The following is an 18,296-nucleotide window of genomic DNA, read 5'->3' on the forward strand; positions in this document are numbered from 1 at the left end:
TTTATTTGTACGCATAAATACCACTATGTCAATTTTTTTACAATGTACATAGCGGCTCTGCAAAATGAGTCGTCGTTCGAAACAATTTAGAAAAATTTTTCTTAAAATTCTTCGTTCAGAAAATCATTTTAAATTTACAAAATACTTGAATAAAATTTATTGTTTCAATTTCTACTCGACTGTTAAAATTTGGCCGATTTCTCGAAGCGAATTTGTTTCGAAGCCAAAAAGCCAGATTCATACCACTCTTTAGCCTCATCTTTTGATTTAGCGTCATGGTGATCGACTCAAGTCTTATCTACAGTGATGAATCCACGCTCAAAATCTATTTTATGCTTCCAAAAACGCCCTAAATGTTGCTGTGAAAGTCGCATTCGAATGTGTTTTTGTTCCATTATTAGCGAACGCGATACCCATTGGGCACATAGTTTTCTGAAACCCAATACTTCTGTCAAAATATTGCTCACACTGCCCAATGAGATGCCTAGGGCTTCTACTAAATCTCTTTTAGTCACTCGACGATTTTCCAATATACTTTTTCTACGAATGTCGTCAATTCTTTGTATGTACACTGTCCGATCCAGTAATTCTCGGACTGCTTCGTCCTGGATCTCGTGCGCGTAGTTAAGGAGGTGCTTCCTAACATGCCTGGGAGGTGGCTCAGGCTCAAGCAGGCGTTTGCATGGATGGGACCTGCGGTAACACCCTAGCCCTAGTAAACTAGCCCTGTATAGTGTACCGTGCCCCGAAGTTTGTGAGTTTTGGCGTTAACTTAGTCTTGCCGCCTGTTGAGTGTCAAAACATTGGGATGAGTCGAGTGTATCGAGCCTAATCTCAATCGAAACTACTTGTGAGTATCGGACTTCATATTCCGTTATTATATTTTTTATTAAGGTTATCTTGGAATCGACGACTTCACAAGTCAGGATAATTTTAAGGGTAGAAATATTGGGTGGAGGTTACTGGGGTTCAATATGTGCCTATTTGGCCTTTATTTCATTTGTTCTTCTAACTAAAAAATTAGCCGAAAGTAGTCAGAGAAGCTCCGACGATTTTTAATTCAGAGAAAATTTCATAAAATTTTTTTTTTGTTTTGAAAATTATAATTTTTGTGATACGCAAAATAAATTCAATACGCATCCTGTGTCTTTAAAGAAGCAATAATAAATGATAGCAATAAATGGATGTATAACTTGCAGATAAATTATGCAACTCAAGCTATTTAGTTATTTCTAAGTCATTTGAGCGGTTGGCGCTTAATTGATGGCATCTATTATTTGACTGTGGACAAAAATAAGCGACACATATTTACATATACATATGTATATGTGAGCATACAGATATACGCATGTATACAAAATAGAGAATAAAATGTAATGCCCTTTGGACTAATAGATTCGAATAAAACCAAACTTGCATGCATACACATCTACATATACCATTTGGCTAAACATGAATCCATGAATACGTATGTATGTATGTATTTATTTTTGTAATGTCTATCTTTCTATGCTTAGACAAATGATTTCGAACATTTGTGGTCGTTGTAAATACGATATTGATTTCAATTATTTTTATAGGAGTTTACATATGCACTTATACATAGAAATACCATATATGTATGTTGGTGGTGGTATACAAGTACATACATGCTGATGGAAGAGGAAAGCCCTCTTTGTTTGGTAAAGATCAAGTGGGGATGAACTGGGCTCATTTTGTGTGTCAAATTGGCGCCAGTCAGCAGGAAGGGGAAACAACTGCCGAGCTCTGTTGAAGTAGACCGAAAAATGCTTAGGTGGTTATCGGGACAGTCGAGAAGAAGAATACAGTGAGTGAAATAATGATTACGGTCCACCAAATATTGATAAGTTTTGAGAAAAAAAAATTTGTTTTTTAACTAATTTTTAATATTAAAAAAAAAAATAATAATTTTGTTTTCAAAGTAATTTTAAATATATTTTTTATAAGCCTTGACAAAAAAATAATAAATTGTTTTTAAGTTAATTTTTAATATATTTAAAAAAAAAAAGTGTAATTTAATTTTTAATTTTTTTAAGTAATTTTCAATATTTCTTTATAAAAATATATTTCTTTCTCTAACATGTTGATAAGTTTTGACAAAAGTGTTTGGTTTTTTTTAATTTTTTTTAAAAACTGTGACGAATTAATTTTAAATAAAATTTGTTTTTTTTTTATTTTAAATATAGTTTTTTATATTACATATTTGAAAGTTTTGACAAAAAAAATTTTTTTAATTAATTTAAAATATTTTTTTTTGTTTTTGTTCTCTAACATATTGATAAGTTTTGACAAATTTTTTTAATATAATTCCAGAAAAATTACTTAAATCCGAGTTTAGAACTTTGTGTGAATTTTGTAAGCATTCCTCCAATTTCCATTAAGTTCACAGATTTTTAGCAAATTTTTGGGTTTGCAGTTTGATATTTTTTTATTTTGATTTATTTAATATTTTATCGTTATGTCGCGGGCTTCATAGATAGCTGAGGTTAGGTTTAGGTTGAAATGCTGCCCATAGAGAGGGCACACTTGGACAAAAATCAAAAATTTGCCCTTTGTGAAGCCATTGTAAAGGAGATAAGACTGGGAATAAAAAAAGGAGGAGAGGAGGATATGTATTTGTTGAAGACGACCGAACGATGACTGACTTATGGTGGCGTTAACCGCTTCATACTGCTGATGAAATTCACCAGGTTTTTAATAACAATGCCTGCTGTATCAGTAGATGTAGCAAAGATACTTACTCCTTAGCCCTGGGAAGGCAGGACAGCTAAAGAGAAGGTACTGAGCTGATTCCACCTCATCCTCCTTAAAACTGACGCAAAAAGAACTCGAAGTGATGCCGAGTCTCACAGCATGTATACGTCGCGGCCAATGTCTGGTAAGGGCACCCACGAAATTCGAGAGCTGAGATTTAGTTAAATTCAGCAGATCTCTCGAGCCCCTCCGATCCACTCGTGGCCAGAAAGATTTCGCTACTTTACAAGTTGGTGTACTTGTCCAGCGCTGACTGAGTTGACGCGCAGGCCACCTCTCCAAGAGCAGACCGCAGGTTGTTAACGGGATTCCAATCGCCTCGTCAGACATTTCAGACATGCTTCAACCAGTTTCTAGTGCATCATCATCGAGCTCAGGGCTCTGATTGGGTTTTATTTTTATATATTTGGAGCTTTTATATTTTGTTTTTCAGTAGTAATCATACTTTGACTTTTCTAAGAAAATACCTGAACCTTCATAGAACTTTTTAATTAAACTCTCATTTTATATATAACTTACCTAAAGAACCAACCAATGAAAAAAAATCTGGCTGCGACTTCTGATCGCAACGGACTCTGAAACTATTGTAAGGATTTAGTTAAATAGTCAAAGTTGTTGCATAAAAAAACGGATCGAAAGAACCTTTGAATTGATTTCCATCAGAGGTATTAAAAATGGCGCAAAATTAATCATCCAGAACAACTTTTTTATCAAATAAATAAAATTGATTTTGAGTGATGAAAATATTTATTTTTACTTTTACGCCCCCCTTTGCTTGTCTGTTTTTATACTGAAACTGCTTGCTTCACAACTATCAAATATGATTGACGTGGAACGCCATTTGCAAAAATTATAAATCTTCCAATGATTCGATTAATTTTGCGCCAATTTGTATACCATATATATGTAAGTATACTACATATGTTTGTATGCAATATCCCTACTAATATTATAAATCGTCCCCTTAGTATAACAATAGCTTATGTGCTCATAGGCTATTATTTTTTTATTGAATTTTTGGATTCTCCATCGTCGATTTCATATGTGGTCAAAATTTTGTCAAATTCTAGTTCCACAAAGTGGGTCAAAACGTCAGTCAAAAAATAATAAATATTTACAGACATAACGAGATTTGAGTGAGAGCTACTTTCGACAAAAAGTTTGAAATTCATTTTCTCAAAACATCAAAAAATTTATCGGCTATTTTAATACTAAGGGGACGAAATGTGAATGTAAGTTTGTTTGTTACGCTTTCACGCCAAAACTACTTAACCAATTATTATGAAACTTTGTACACATGTTTTTGAAGGTGTTAGAAGTAGCATAGGATACTTCTTATTAAAAAAAAAATTATTTTTTTATTTTTTTTTAATGATAAAAAAATTGTTTGTCAAAAAATCTCAAAATTTCAGCTGTTTGAAATTTTTCTATATTTATTGTTTTTTTATTAAACAGTTTTATTTAGCTTGCACAGTTTATTTATTTGTTTGTTTGGGTCAAATTTAGTCATTGGAGTTTTACCCTTTTCTTGATGATCTGATATTTGGTATTCTTCTGTTATTTTTATATTTTTATATAAAATATTATATATACAATTTTGATTTTTTAGGTTTTTTGTCATTTTTGTGGTTGTCACTTGATTATTTTAAATCTTACCACTGATTTTTATTCTTACTCTGTTCTTCTTTAAAAATGCCTCGGAAACGGAAATCTGATCTATCTAGAGAGGATTTTATCTCCTCCTAAGACCACGCTGACTGCCTTTTTCCACCTTTGTCAGAATGATACTTTTGCAAGGGCATTATTGTACTCTGAGGTTCCCCGTTATTATACATGGAACACCTCATCGTCGTGTTCAAGGTACACCTGTTGAAAATCAACCTGGGGTTAAAGCATCGGATGCTCTTGGTCGTGTCTATACTGTACATGTTACAAATTTCGAATGCTTTTGACTGCGTATGTTATTGCATCATGTTAGAGGTCCAACTAGCTTTACAGAACTTAAAATTGTCAATGGTCAGGAATTCAAACATACAGAGAAGCATGTGAATCTCGGCGATTGTTAGAAAATGATAATCATTGGGACGAAACTATGGAGGAAGCGGTACAATGTCGATCATCAGATAAAATCAGGCAACTTTACGCTACGCTTTTATCTTCTTGCGGTCTTTCTAATCCTCAAACTCTTTGGGATAAGTACAAGAATACATAGATACATGGCCGAAGATATTTTACATCAACTGCAGCGAGTACATACAGATATGACTTTCAATGAAGATATATACAACGAAACGCTAATTATAATCGAAAATAAGGTTTTTACAATGGTTGGAAAAAAATTAAATGATTTTGGAATGCAAAGCCCTCGACGAAACAATACAGATGACTTTAATAATGAAATAGCTCGAGAGCTAGATTATGATTTTATAGCACTGCAACATCAAGTAACAGAATTAGTCCCTCGATTAATTCCAGAGCAATATCATGTTTTCCACCAAGTTTTACGTAAAATATACTCCGGCAATGGTGAACTCTTCTTTCTCGACGCACCAAGAGGAACCGGAAAGACGTTCTTGCCTAACCTATTATTAAGGTCCGTCAGAAAAGACAAACAAATAGCAGTTGCTGTAGCTTCTTCAGGTATTGCCGCGACGCTATTAAACGGCGGCCGTACAGCACATTCTGTTTTAAAATTACCATTAAATCTGACCCAGGAAGATCTGTAATTTCAGTAAAAATAGTTCGCGAGGTAGGATGCTGCGAGAATGTAAGCTTTTAGTGTGGGATGAAAGTACAATGTCTCACAAGAAGGCTATAGAAGCTTTAAACTGGACTCTCCAGGACATGCGAGATAGTTCAGATATAATGGGAGGAATGGTAGTTTTATTGGCTGGTGATTTCCGACAAGCCCTTCATTCAGAGAGGGACACCAGCAGATGAAATTCAAGCATGTATTAAATCATCATGCTTATGATCGAAAGTTGAAAAACTCAGCCTGAAAACGAATATGAGAGTTCATCTTCATAATGACGTGGACTCGGGACTTTATGCAGAAATGTTGTTGAAAATTGGTGATGGTTGTTTAGACGTTGACAAAGAAGGTTATATATCACTATCAAGAGAATTTTGCAATTTAGTAGAAAATGATGTGGATCTCATCGCTCCTGTTTTTCCGGAATTGCAACAAAATTTGAGTTGTGCGCAAGAACAATATTAAATGAAATAGTTTTTATTGAATTAATTGAAGTTGTTTCTAGGATCAACACTGACATTTTTAAAGAGGTGCAAAGAGAAATGGAGGAATATTTGTCAATGGATACAATTATGGATACGGAACTAAGTACTTCATATCCTATGGAATTTTTAAACTCACTTGAACTGTCGGGTATACCGTCACATAAGATTCAATTAAAATTGAATGTACCAGTGATGCTCATGCGAAATCTAAATGCTCCTCTGTAATGGAACAAGACTTCGGATAACAAAATTGGAGCAAAATATACTTGGTGCTACTATTTGAACAGGTATGGGTAAGGGAAAAAGTGTCGCATTCCAATTATTCCCACTGACCTTCCATTCGAATTCAAAAGGGTCCAGTTTCCCGTCAAGCTTAGCTTTGCTGTTACCATAAACAAAGCGCAAGGGCAGACATTGCAGGTAGCGGGAGTGCATTTAGAAAAGCCATGCTTCTCTCACGGTCAACTATATAATATGTAGCATGTTCGCGAGTGTCTAATGCCCGGAGTTTACACATATTTGCAAAATACGGAAAAACTTATAATATAGTCTACAAAAATATCCTAGATTAATACTCTCCATTCTTTTCGAATTATAAGAATTTAAAATTATTTATTTTTGTTACAGTGAAATATATTTTAACATTTGTTGTTGGAATTAAATAAAGCATATTTTAAGTTTTTGAAACTGATTGTATGTAGTAATTTTTAAATACTAAATCACACTGATTCAGTCCTATTGAAATGTAATGATCTTTGATATTTATTTAAGGGCTTCAACGCGAGCGAAGCCGCGGGTAACAGCTAGTATTTGTATAAGTTAACCCAAACTAAGTTAACAAACTCTTTGCTTCTTATATTTTTCATTTATTCTTTTTAATTAAATTGCTTATTCAAATTTCATACTGATTTCTGCAATAAGCTTATAATGCAAGTATTATAAAATTGCTTATTTAAGTTCCTAGAATTAAGTCACGCCACTATTTTTATTAATATAAATTAAGTAAAGGGTGTTTTTTTTAGAGGTTAGGTTTTCAAGATGAAATAAAACGTATATAATTTTATGTTATGGCCAAAAATTCTTCTTCTTCTTAGCCTCACAGTCCGTGGTGGACCATAGCTTCATCAACAATTTTTCTCCACTTTATTCTATCCATGGCTACATCTCTCCAGTTGTGTACGTTCATTTGCTTAAGATCTTATTCGACGTCATCTAACCATCGCTTTCGTGGGCGTCCTCTTTTTCTTCCTCCAATTGGTGTTAAAATAAAAGCTTTCCTAGCATTTCGCTCTTTCGGCATGCGCAGTACGTGCCCAATCCATCTAATTCGTTGGGCTTTGATAAAACGTATTATATTTTGTCCTTGAACGATTTCTTCGATTTCATTATTGTAGCGAATGCGGTAGCTGCCATCTATTGTTGCAACCGGACCATATATTTTCCTTATGATACGTCTTTCGAAGCACATCAGCTGATGAATGTCATTTGTTTTCAGCGTCCATATTTCTGCACCATATGTAAGGACGGGTCGTATCAGTACTTTGTACATTCTTATTTTCTGTGCTCTGGACAAATCTTTTGATTTAAATAGTTTTATGTTAACGTAGTAGGCGTTATTTGCAGCTTGGATTCTGTCGTTAATAGCTATCGCCGAATCTTTATCTGCTGATAGTTTAAAACCCAAGTATTTAAATTCAGTGATATTTTCGAAAGCAAAGTTGTTAATACTTAGGTCATCGCATGTCATGTTGTTGACTGACCGAATCATGTATTTGGTTTTCTCGGTATTTACGTGTAGTCCCAGAGCTTTTGCATCTTTATCAATACATTTAAAGACGCGTATAAGAGTGTTTCTATCTTTAGCCATAATAAGAATATCATCTGCGTAGGCACATATCTGAAAATCATTATTAAATAATGTTCCATTCGTGTTTATTTCTTTAACAGTCGTGTGTAGCATTAAATTGAATACTACACATGACAATGCGTCTCCTTGTTTTACTCCGGATATGATTTCGAATGGGTCTGACAGGCTTCCTTGCACCAGTACTTTACTTGTTGTGTTCGACAATGTACAGAGAATCAAATTAATTAACTTCAGAGGTATTCCAATTTTCTGAAAGCAGTATTTTATCCGTTTTCTATTTATACTGTCAAATGCCTGTTTGAAGTCAACAAAGAGGCAAAATATATCAATTTTATATTCGTAAAACTTTTCGAATATCTGGTGGACAGTAAAACCTTGATCAATCGTTGAGCGGTTGTTTCTAAAACCACATTGGTAATCGTCTAGGATGTTCTCAGCATAAATATTCAGCCTTTCAAATAGAATGTTTGTAAATACTTTATAACCTGTATTAAGTAAAGATATGCCTCTGTAATTTTGGCATTCAGTTTTATGTCCTTTTTTGTGTATAGGTACTATTATGCTTGATGCCCATCCAGTGGGTATTTCATTTGAATGCCATATTTGGCTTACTAAGGTAAATATTTGTTTATGTAGTTCATGTCCGCCATATTTCAGAAGTTCTGCCAAGAATTTAGCTTTATTATAAAGATAAGGGTTTGCCATTATGTTTTAAAAATGATTTTGGGCAAGTGGCCGCCGCGGCTGGCTCGAATAAATTCCAGCCGAGAGGCCCAATTTTCGACCACTTTTTGCAGCAATTGGGGCCGTATGTCAGCAATAACGCGCCGAATATTCTCTTCCAAGACGTCAATCGTCTCGGGCTTATCTGCGTAGACAAGCGACTTCACATAGCCCCACAAGAAATAGTCCAGCGGTGTTATATCGCACGATCTTGGAGGCCACGCCACAGGTCCACGGCGCGAGATAATGCGCTCACCAAAAGTTTCCTTCAATAAATCGATTGTTGCGTTGGCTGTATGTCATGTAGCGAAGTCTTGTTGGAACCAAAGGTCGTCCACATCAACATCGTCCAATTCAGGCACGAAAAAGTCATTAATCATGGCTCTATAGCGCTCTCCATTGACTGTAACATTATGGCCGTCTTCATTTTTAAAGAAATATGGACCAATGATTCCCTCTGCCCATAGAGCACACCAAACAGTGACTTTTTGAGGATGTAACGGCGTCTCAGCAAAGGCTTGTGGATTATGTTCACTCCAAATGCGACAATTTTGCTTATTGACATACCCATTCAACCAAAAGTGAGCTTCATCGCTGAACAAAAACCATTATTTTCGAACCGCGCAAACCGAACCATTATTTTCATAATAAATTTACACGATTTGCAAACGTTGTTCAGGTGTAAGTCTATTCATTATGAAATGGCAAACCAAACTGAGCATAAATCAAGTGACAGCTTTCAAAAAGACCATCTACGAAAAAAGTAGTGCCAACTTGAAAACCTAACCTTTAAAAACACACCCTTTAGTTTACTTGTTTAAGCGGCTTTTTGGTTTAAGAACTGTGAGTGAATAAAGTGCGGTCAGTTGGACCGATAACAAAAATTTTTTTAGAACTTGTATTTTTTCAAGTTCTTAACTTATATACTTTTACATACTCATGTAAGTACAATATTATTGTGTCAAAATGTTAAATCAATCAAAGTACTTTACTCTAATGCCTTCCGTAGGCCATAAAATGTGATCAAATTAACAAACAAAACCAATAAAAGCTAAGTAACAACAACTTTTTACTCAATAATAATCACTTACTAAGTATACAAACATATAGAAGGGAAAGAAAGGAAGCCAAATGCATAGCCTTTAGATATTTGGAATAAAATCATCTGAAACAAAAAGCTGTTGCTTAAACGAATAAACAATTGCTCGGATAGAGAAAGGCAAGACTTCCGAATACAAAATGAGGGCGAAGAAACCCTGCGGTGTTGTTGATTGTTTTAGAAGGGGCACTGCCATGCTCTTGCCGAACAATTACAAAGTATAACGGTATAACGTTAGTTAAGAGTAAAGTATATTAGAATTTTTGGGAAATGCTTGCGGAGAAGGAGGAGTGAATGGTGGGAAAATTTAAGGGAACTGAAGCAGACAAACTAAATTTAAAAGTAGCTCTGAGCAAAAAACAGGTGGGCTTTTGTGTGTTGTTACTTTTCACAGCCTTAATTGAAATGGATGCCAAAATTGTGGAGCGTAACGGACACTTTTGTAAATAAAGTTAATTGAAACCAGTGTAATGAAAAGAATTTATTTCGATTGACGAAATCAATGACGGGAAATAAATTGAAATTCAAATCAAGAGGAAGTAATGTTTTTTTTTCCATGGTAATGCATGCGAGCACATACGCATAAGTGTATTAGTATGCAGCTATTAGCAGCTGCGTCTAAGGTAATGGGCGATGAAATATCGGTCCTATCTAAAGTATTTAGGTAACTGCCTAAAACATAATTATACACCTTTATACCCATTTCAATTGATCTCTTCTTTTTGTAGTACTTTTATTATTAATTAGTCCTATTTTATTTGCTTTTATTATTTTTCTAATATACAAATTCTTAGAATCGAAAACTTTCTTCAGCAACTTTCTAAATTAATTTTCACTTCTGTTTATTAAAGCTGCCAGGCACGTTTGGAAATTTTATCTGCAGGTGAAAATGGTTTTCTTATTTTCTGTCTGTTTCTCTGTGAATATTCCAAACTCAATTCAATGACGAGCTAACCCGACCAAAGTGAAACCGATGGATAACTCAGATCAACACACAAAATATTTTACACATAAAAAATAACAAATTGATAAACGCGTTAGAGCTTGACAGCAAATGATAAATGATGATGGATGAAAATAAGGCGAAGAAAATATTTATAAGAAATATGTACATAAGGATATCTGCTGCAGAGAGTGTGAGCGCTAGTCACGTACTTCTGTAAGAAATTTTTAGAAAATAATTGCCAAACCGCCTACTTATGCATTCAGGTATTTCATTTATAATAAGATTCAGATGGCAACCAGCGTATCGTAGTGGGTTTGGGTGTAACTAAACTATTTGGTTGATCCCGCAGATATGGGACATCAAGTGATGGGAAAAGGGTTTTCTTATAAGGGTCAACCTTCAGAAGGCAGTGGTGAGTCGCCGAGTAGAGTATTACAACAAAAAAGCTGCTTTAAAGTTATCAGCTTTATCAGTTAACCTAAAAGGCAGTTTACAACTATACAAGTCCTTGCAGGATAACAATTAGACGCATAAAACAAAATGGACGCGAAACTCACGGAAACATTTAACGAAAGAATGTGGGCACTAACTGTATACAATTTATTATTATTATTACTGCTTATGAATTAATAATAATTTAAATCATAGCACCAGCTACCAGGGCTATCGGATTTTTTATTTTTTTTGTTGGGACAGACTAGCAAGTATAGCACTCAGACACAATTAATTCCATTGTACTGCACTCGCATTCCCTTTTTAATTTTCTTTAAATCTACTCGTTCTCCGAAGAAATCTGAGTAGAATTTGTGGTGCCAAGGAGCCAAGATGGTCGCTTCTTAACACATCAGTGCCAAAGACCTCAAGCCTGATTCGAGCGAAGGCAGGGCAGACGCACAGAAAGTGGTCCGCCGTCTCATCCTCCTCTCCACATGCTGAGCAGAGTGCACTGTCTGAGATGCCCACCTTTTTCGTGTGTTTTCCCCATAGAAAGTGGCCCGTCATCAGTCCAACCATCTGCCAACAGTCCCCTCTGCTTAGTGACAGGAGGAACTGCGACAGTAGGTCGGACATGACAGGTAACATCAGCTTTGTCCATCCGCAGCCTCTCTCAGCCTGCCAAGCTCGCTTGTGGATTAGAGTAACCCGCTTGCTAACCGTGGCTTTAATGGCTGCACAAGGAGTGGCAGAACGGGCTCCGGGCCAAAAAAGGTTGACCTCAGAGCCCATTCTGGCTAAAGAGTCAGAGATCTTGTTACCGCTATACCCACGTGTCCCGGGACCCATGTTAGCATCAGGCTATTATGTCTACCTACATAGTTCAGCCTGGATTTACAGCACTCGACTACCCTTGAAGTGGTTTGGGACTGTCTAAGGCCATGAGCGCAGCTTGGCTGTCTCTGCAGCCACATATAGATCTGCCTCTCCATCTGTTTTCCACAACAAAATTAATCGCTTCTTGAACAACATACCCCCCCGCTTCAAACACAGATGCATGCATTCCAAGAGCAAAGTGCAGTTTTGTCCCGCTGGATTCCACGTAGACCCCAGAGCCGAAGCCGTGCTCGGTCCTGGAGCCATCCGTGAAAATGCGAAAACAGTGTTTGCCGGGCTTATTTTCTGAGTTTGACCACAGTTGAGCCTCTGGCAGCACCACACTGTATCTCTTGTCAAGCATGACTCTAGATGGCATGGAGTAAAGGGCATGGCGAGGATCGTTGGATCGAAGTCCATGCCTAATCCGTTATCCAATGCCAGACAGGGGCCATACAAATTCCCATTGTGTTTCAGCCTACAGATGGGCTTCAAGCACTCTCTTTGGATAGAAACATGGTGGTAGATTAATAAGAGCATTTAATGCCGGGCCTGAAGTAGTCGGAAAAGCGGCGACGCAACAGATGGCCACAGTGCGTTGTAGTCACGATAACGTCCTCCTGAGTCCCACGAGAGGAAGTCTACTCATCCAGACCACTGATGCATAGGTGATAATAGGCCGTGTAGATGCATAGGAACTTGCTAGGAGAAAGACCTCACATTTTCCCAAATACACTCTGGCACTGCCAGAAGGCATTTTTCATGTTAAATTAAGATGTTAAAGATGTTTAACGCTTTAAGAAAGTTTAATATTAATTTTTGTTCCAGATGAGGTAGAGAGCGTTGGACTGGTTATGCGTCCTCGAATGTATTTGTGCACATATCGGCGAGAGCTGTGAAATTATTCATCCAATTTTGTTTTTCAACCATTTTTTCACTGAATAAAAAAATAATAATTTTTAGTGATGGGAATCTTTATTTGACCTTTACGCGCTCCATTACTAGTTTGGTTGTAAGCTGCAGCAGTCCAGTTCACGAGTGTGAAATATGATTGAAGGCCTCCATTTGAAAAAAAGTGATTTTCCTATGGGGTGATTAATTTTGCGCCACCTGGTAGTAAGCTTAAGTGGAAGTTGTTGCAGAAGTTGCAGGTGGGTTCCGATCTATTTATCAGACGGTGTTCTTGTGTAAGGTGGGTCTAGACTAGTCTTAGACGAACAAAAGCGACCAAGGGTTCGCTTCTGTATATTCATTTTGAAAATGTTGCCAGTTCAAATGCAGGTTGAAACCTCACCAAACATCAGAGTAGAGTTGGTCTAACTGGGGTGTGACCGGAAAAATTCAAACTTAGGGTTAAATAGACGTATCCTTTTACACTTCGCGTTGTGCTATTTGTTAGCTTTGTGAGGAATTTAAAAAGCGTAGGCTATTTCTACACTCCCTAAAGTTCCAAAAATGTCACGTGCCTGAAGTCGGCCACTAAAAAAGGGCAGTAATACTTTTCAGTATTGCTTCGGGTTAATGGACTTGAGGTGTTCAAAGGTTGTTGTTGCAGCAGTTCATCAAGCTCTGTCAGTAAGGTGTCGTGACCAGTCGTCATCGTCTATCTCATGAAATGGTAGCCCTAGGAAGGATGCTGTTTCGACGGTTGGCTCCAAAGGAGTTCAAAAGTAACTTAACGATGGCAGCCTCTTTTACATACCGGAATGACTCGGGTTTTTGCCGATTAAGGGCTGCGGCTAAAGTAGTCCATTCTAGCGCGCTGAACCTGACAGCTTCTGAATGATCGAAATGTCAGGTGGACATATTTTATCTATATGGGGCCATCTTTTGGCATTTAAATTCAATCTAATCTAATCCAGATATCTCCACCTGATCCACTTTATCACCACCCACTTACTAGTAGTAATGTAAATTTCTATTATAAATAAGTTTACAATCCTTGGAAAGACTCTAGAAGACTTTTTATGAGAATAAGTCCAATAGAGAATAAGTCCAATATCATGACAGTTTTGACATTTGAGTGTTGGCATATACACAGTAGTAGCTATGCAAATTGTTGCAGTGAACTCAATTTCAATCAAAATTGTCATTAAAATAACAAAATTCCGCTATGAAGCTGGTGGATCTGTAAAAGTTACATTTCGTAAAATTCGTGATCCTTTGGTCGATGATCGGCTCTAAGCATTTGATCGATAGACTTGACTCGACTCGATTGGAGCATTATGTGTCAACAACACGCTTGTTCGATCCGCTCGCTCAAATGAAAATATAACAGCCGTGAGCCAAAGTTTTGCAGAAGTGTTTTTTGGAAAATTCGATTAGAAATGCGGTTATGTTCCATGGCTTACGCTAGCAAGTGGTGTTAAGGGGGTTAAGGGTAGTCAGAATTTTCAAAAAATTGGATTTGTTTTTTTTTCATTTTCTTAAATTATAATATCTTAAAAATATTGCGTGAAAATTTGATGTGAATCCGGCAAACACTTGTCGAGTTATTCAATAATTAACAAAGGGCGCTCGGGCACTCCGGAGTGTTCGTATGCTGAAAAAATGAACGCTGCAGGTATGAAAGTGGCAGATAAGCGCGCTAACGATAACACTCAAGAAGGTAGTATGCTACGTAGGAAACAGCAAAGCGGAAGCTGCTTTGACGGAATAGATGGCGCAGTGTAAGTAATTAAATAATTCGTATTACTCTACATAAATCGATAGCAAAACTTTAAATGCGTTTTTCTCAAAACAATGTTTTTTGAACTGGTGATCACTGTAACGTAAAAACCGCTTGGTAGATTTCAATAAAATTTATACCTCTTTTGAAAAACGTAAAAAACTCGTGCCTGATAGAATGATTTTTTTTTCAAAAATTTAATTTTTTTTTTAATTAATTGTCGGTTTGTTTCTGAAATCTGAGAAATATTTCCTGAGGCCGTCATATTGTTAATTTTGAAAAAAAGCTTCGATTAGGCACAATATTCTCTATTAATAAAACTAATTTCTCTTCTCCGATTGATTATAGATAAAAAGGATTTGTGGTGATCATCGCAAGAGACTTCTAGAGAAGCGAGCTCAACACAAACAGCGATAACTTTAACAATTATTATATTTTTTTTGTAATTTTGCTAAAGTCAAGTCGAAATATGATGTATTAATGCTATGTTTTTATTTTTGTAAAATAAAGCAATTGACAAGCCAAAAAAAATTTTTTCAAATTCATGATTTTTTCGGGCCTCTGACTACCCTAACCCCTTAAAAGTTTCATTATTTTTCATTCACAATAGATATTAACTGTCATTTTTGGGCAATGTTGTTATTGAAAATTCCCCTAATCCGCTTAAACTAAAAGAATTAAGTCCAGTTGTCTATTAAGCTATTAGATAGCCACCGAAACAAAAAATTCCTCGCAAAAAAAATTCGCGTTCCCAAAATTTTACGAAATTCAGTTGTTAATTGGGCGCCCTTGCACTTCAACAGAATTGGCTTATTTTTTAAGACTAGAGTCCATACGGAGCCAATTGATTCGGTTTCAGCCTTAAATCTTAAATTAACGAAGAAGAAAGAACATTTTTATCAAAGAATCAACGTTTCTAACCGTGGTGAACATCTGTCCTTTATCATTTTTCATTCATAATTGTCAAACCTTATTATTTCTTATACAAAAAAATTTTAATAAATTTCATCTAATTCTTCTTTGTTTTATTTTGTTTTGAAAACAAGATTCTTGCTGAAAAACTTTTAGCTGCAGAGTTTTTTTGTTTCATTCCTTTATTATTCCACTTGGGAATATTTAAATCTTTTTCTGTTAACCGCTGTTTTCTTTCTCAACTAATGTTTGCTGTTATTCAAAATATGCCTCTGTGGCCTTATCCTTGGGAAAGGATACATCTCAAGTCTCATTTTCTAATTTTTTTCTTTTCTTCAAGCCTTTTGTCCACCTTATTTAGCAAAAGTCAAAGCAAGATCTGCAGAAAATGTTTCCTTGGTGAGATCTATGACAGCTTAATATTTTATGCGAAAGTATCGCCTCTGATATCTCCATGACAAAAGAAGCTTTTCATCTACCGAGAAAATAATGCACTTCTTTTACCCCAAACTACTTTATAATGAAAATATCTACATATATATTAGCTCTACTACTCCTCTACTAGTCTGTAAGAATTATTGTCCATATACTGAAATAAATACATAAATAAAATATACTAAAAAATTAAAGCTATAAATGTTTTTCAATGTCTTGGCCAAATCAAATTTGAATTTCTCATATTGGGAGCTGCAGTATTAGCAGACTGTGATATAAATGTATGTGAATAAATTATCTATTAAATCTTTTCATAACTTTAATGAGCATCGCAGGCACTTAAAACATCGAACAAAATAATAAATGCCGCACATATAAAAATGGAAATTCGTTTGAGCCCTTCCTCAAAATGCTCGCAGTTATCTGCCTAGGCATCTACTCAGGGTGATTGTAAGAACATATTTTTGGCTCGATACCCAAGTAAAAAATCTGATTTAAAAAAACTAAATAATTTTTTTTTTTGCTTAAAAACCTTAAAAAGCTGAAAAATTAAACCATTTCGTTATTTAAGAAGGTAATCAAGGCAGAAGAGAAAAAATTTGCTAAAGCAGCAGAAACACACAGATTCAGATTCATAAATGCGCGCATTAAGCAAAGACGCAGGCAAACTGTGATCAGATTGCTTATAAGCTGTGTATGTATTCACTAATTTGAGCGGAAAAGTTCATGTATGCATTTGTGTGTGTACATAAGCAATGGAGCGTTAAAGTAGCCACATGACCGTAAGTCCTTTCATTGTGCCCACAGCTAGGCATAAATAACGGTATGCAGGTTATTGAGCGCGATGAGCGGTATGAGAAAAGGTAAGCAAAGAGGTGTCTAAGCGAACGGAAGCTGCTCAGGCGAGGCGATGGTAAATAATTTTGGCTTGTTGTTTAAGTAGTTGCAAGCTAACTGCTGGGCGAAGCTATGGTGTGCGGGTACGTAGGCAGACAGGTAAGCTAATAGCCTTATTTTCAGGATGTTTACTGCTTAATAGCACCAGCAATTTGTATATGGCAGGTACATTTCGCCTATGACTTACGCTTATCTTGTCCGGTTGATGGGCGTGTTGATGATGATGGTGATGCACGGCGGCAGCATTATTTGATGTTACGTGTTTTTCCATAGCTGCGAGTGATTTTCCTTTTTGAGAAATCGAGATTTTGTAAATCGCAGTAAAACTACGCAATTAAAATGGAAAGTTTGCCGATTGCGTGTTGAATGTAATAATTTAATTGGAAATTAATTGCTTTTATTGGGTATTATATAAGTTTTCACTTTTTACGAGTATTTTACAGTGCAAAGTTTTTTAGCTGGTATTTTTTAGAAAAATTAGTAAATATTTGAAATTAATAAAGATTTGAAGCCTTCAATAAAGCTTGCGCTAATAGCGCCATGAATTTCTGTAATTGCGTTTTAGAAAACTTCGATTCACTTCGCTGCGATTCTGCACACAACTGTGTGGCAAGCGTAGATCTCAAAAGTATGTTGGTTTTTCAAACAACACTTTTAAAATTATTTTGAGCTATAAAAATATAATTTTTGACAATAGTTTTGAATTTCGGTTATCGTTATCCGGAAAAATTTCCTTTAATTACATGCATACATATGTAGCTAACACAAATCCAACAACAAAATACACCATTTATGGTGGAAATTTTTATTGCTTTTTCTATATTTTCGATGATAATTACAACTTTTTTTTGGTTTTGAAATTTCACTTTTAAGCTATTTTGCTGTCAATAGTATGCAATTTGGAATTTAAATTATCAATTCAACGATTTCTAAGATTGGTTTCAAAGATTGCTAAGCGCGTCAACATGCACATCTAACGAATGCTCAAAAACAACTGACGGTAGTCGCTTATCAGGCGTTACATTTCAGAGCGCCATCAGAACTAAGCCAGGCAGTCAACCGTATATGTCTGTTTGTATGTATATATATACATGTATACAAGTATGTAAGTAATTGCACAGCTCCCCAGCTCTCAGACTCTTCAATGTCTGCACAACTGTTCTGGCTCTCAACCATGGGGAAAAAGGAGCAAACAAGCAGATATTTTGCGTTGTTAAATTGTGATGCAGGGAAACAGGAGTAGAGCAGAAGTGGAAGAAAAAAAGTGTAGCGCAATTTATAAATAGTGCTGGAGACCTCAGGGAATGAATGGGATGACAAACAGTAACAGTGACAGCAAAAGCAACAGCAACAAAAGTAAAAACAGAAACAGAAACCCAAAAACTTTCAGTGTCAGTGTCAGCTCGATTATTAAAACGAAATGCGA

At 35.8% G+C, this 18,296-nt stretch overlaps 1 protein-coding gene across 5 annotated transcripts in view; it reads right to left on the bottom strand.

Moving 5' to 3' along the window:
- Positions 1-17,842, bottom strand: part of LOC129244149 (uncharacterized protein ZK1073.1) — a 75,856-nt gene extending 58,014 nt beyond the window's left edge. For 3 of the 5 annotated variants that reach the window (XM_054881766.1, XM_054881788.1, XM_054881783.1), the window contains exon 1: positions 17,058-17,842. In XM_054881766.1, the coding sequence (XP_054737741.1) occupies positions 17,058-17,141 (84 nt within the window). In that variant the 5' untranslated portion in view covers positions 17,142-17,842. The remainder of the gene's footprint in view (positions 1-17,057) is intronic. The other 2 variants (XM_054881777.1, XM_054881773.1) reach the window with 2 other exon arrangements.
- Positions 17,843-18,296: the final 454 nt, after the last annotated feature.

This window comes from Anastrepha obliqua, chromosome 1 (genome assembly GCF_027943255.1).
Source record: "Anastrepha obliqua isolate idAnaObli1 chromosome 1, idAnaObli1_1.0, whole genome shotgun sequence".
Classification (NCBI taxonomy): Eukaryota; Metazoa; Arthropoda; class Insecta; order Diptera; family Tephritidae; genus Anastrepha; species Anastrepha obliqua.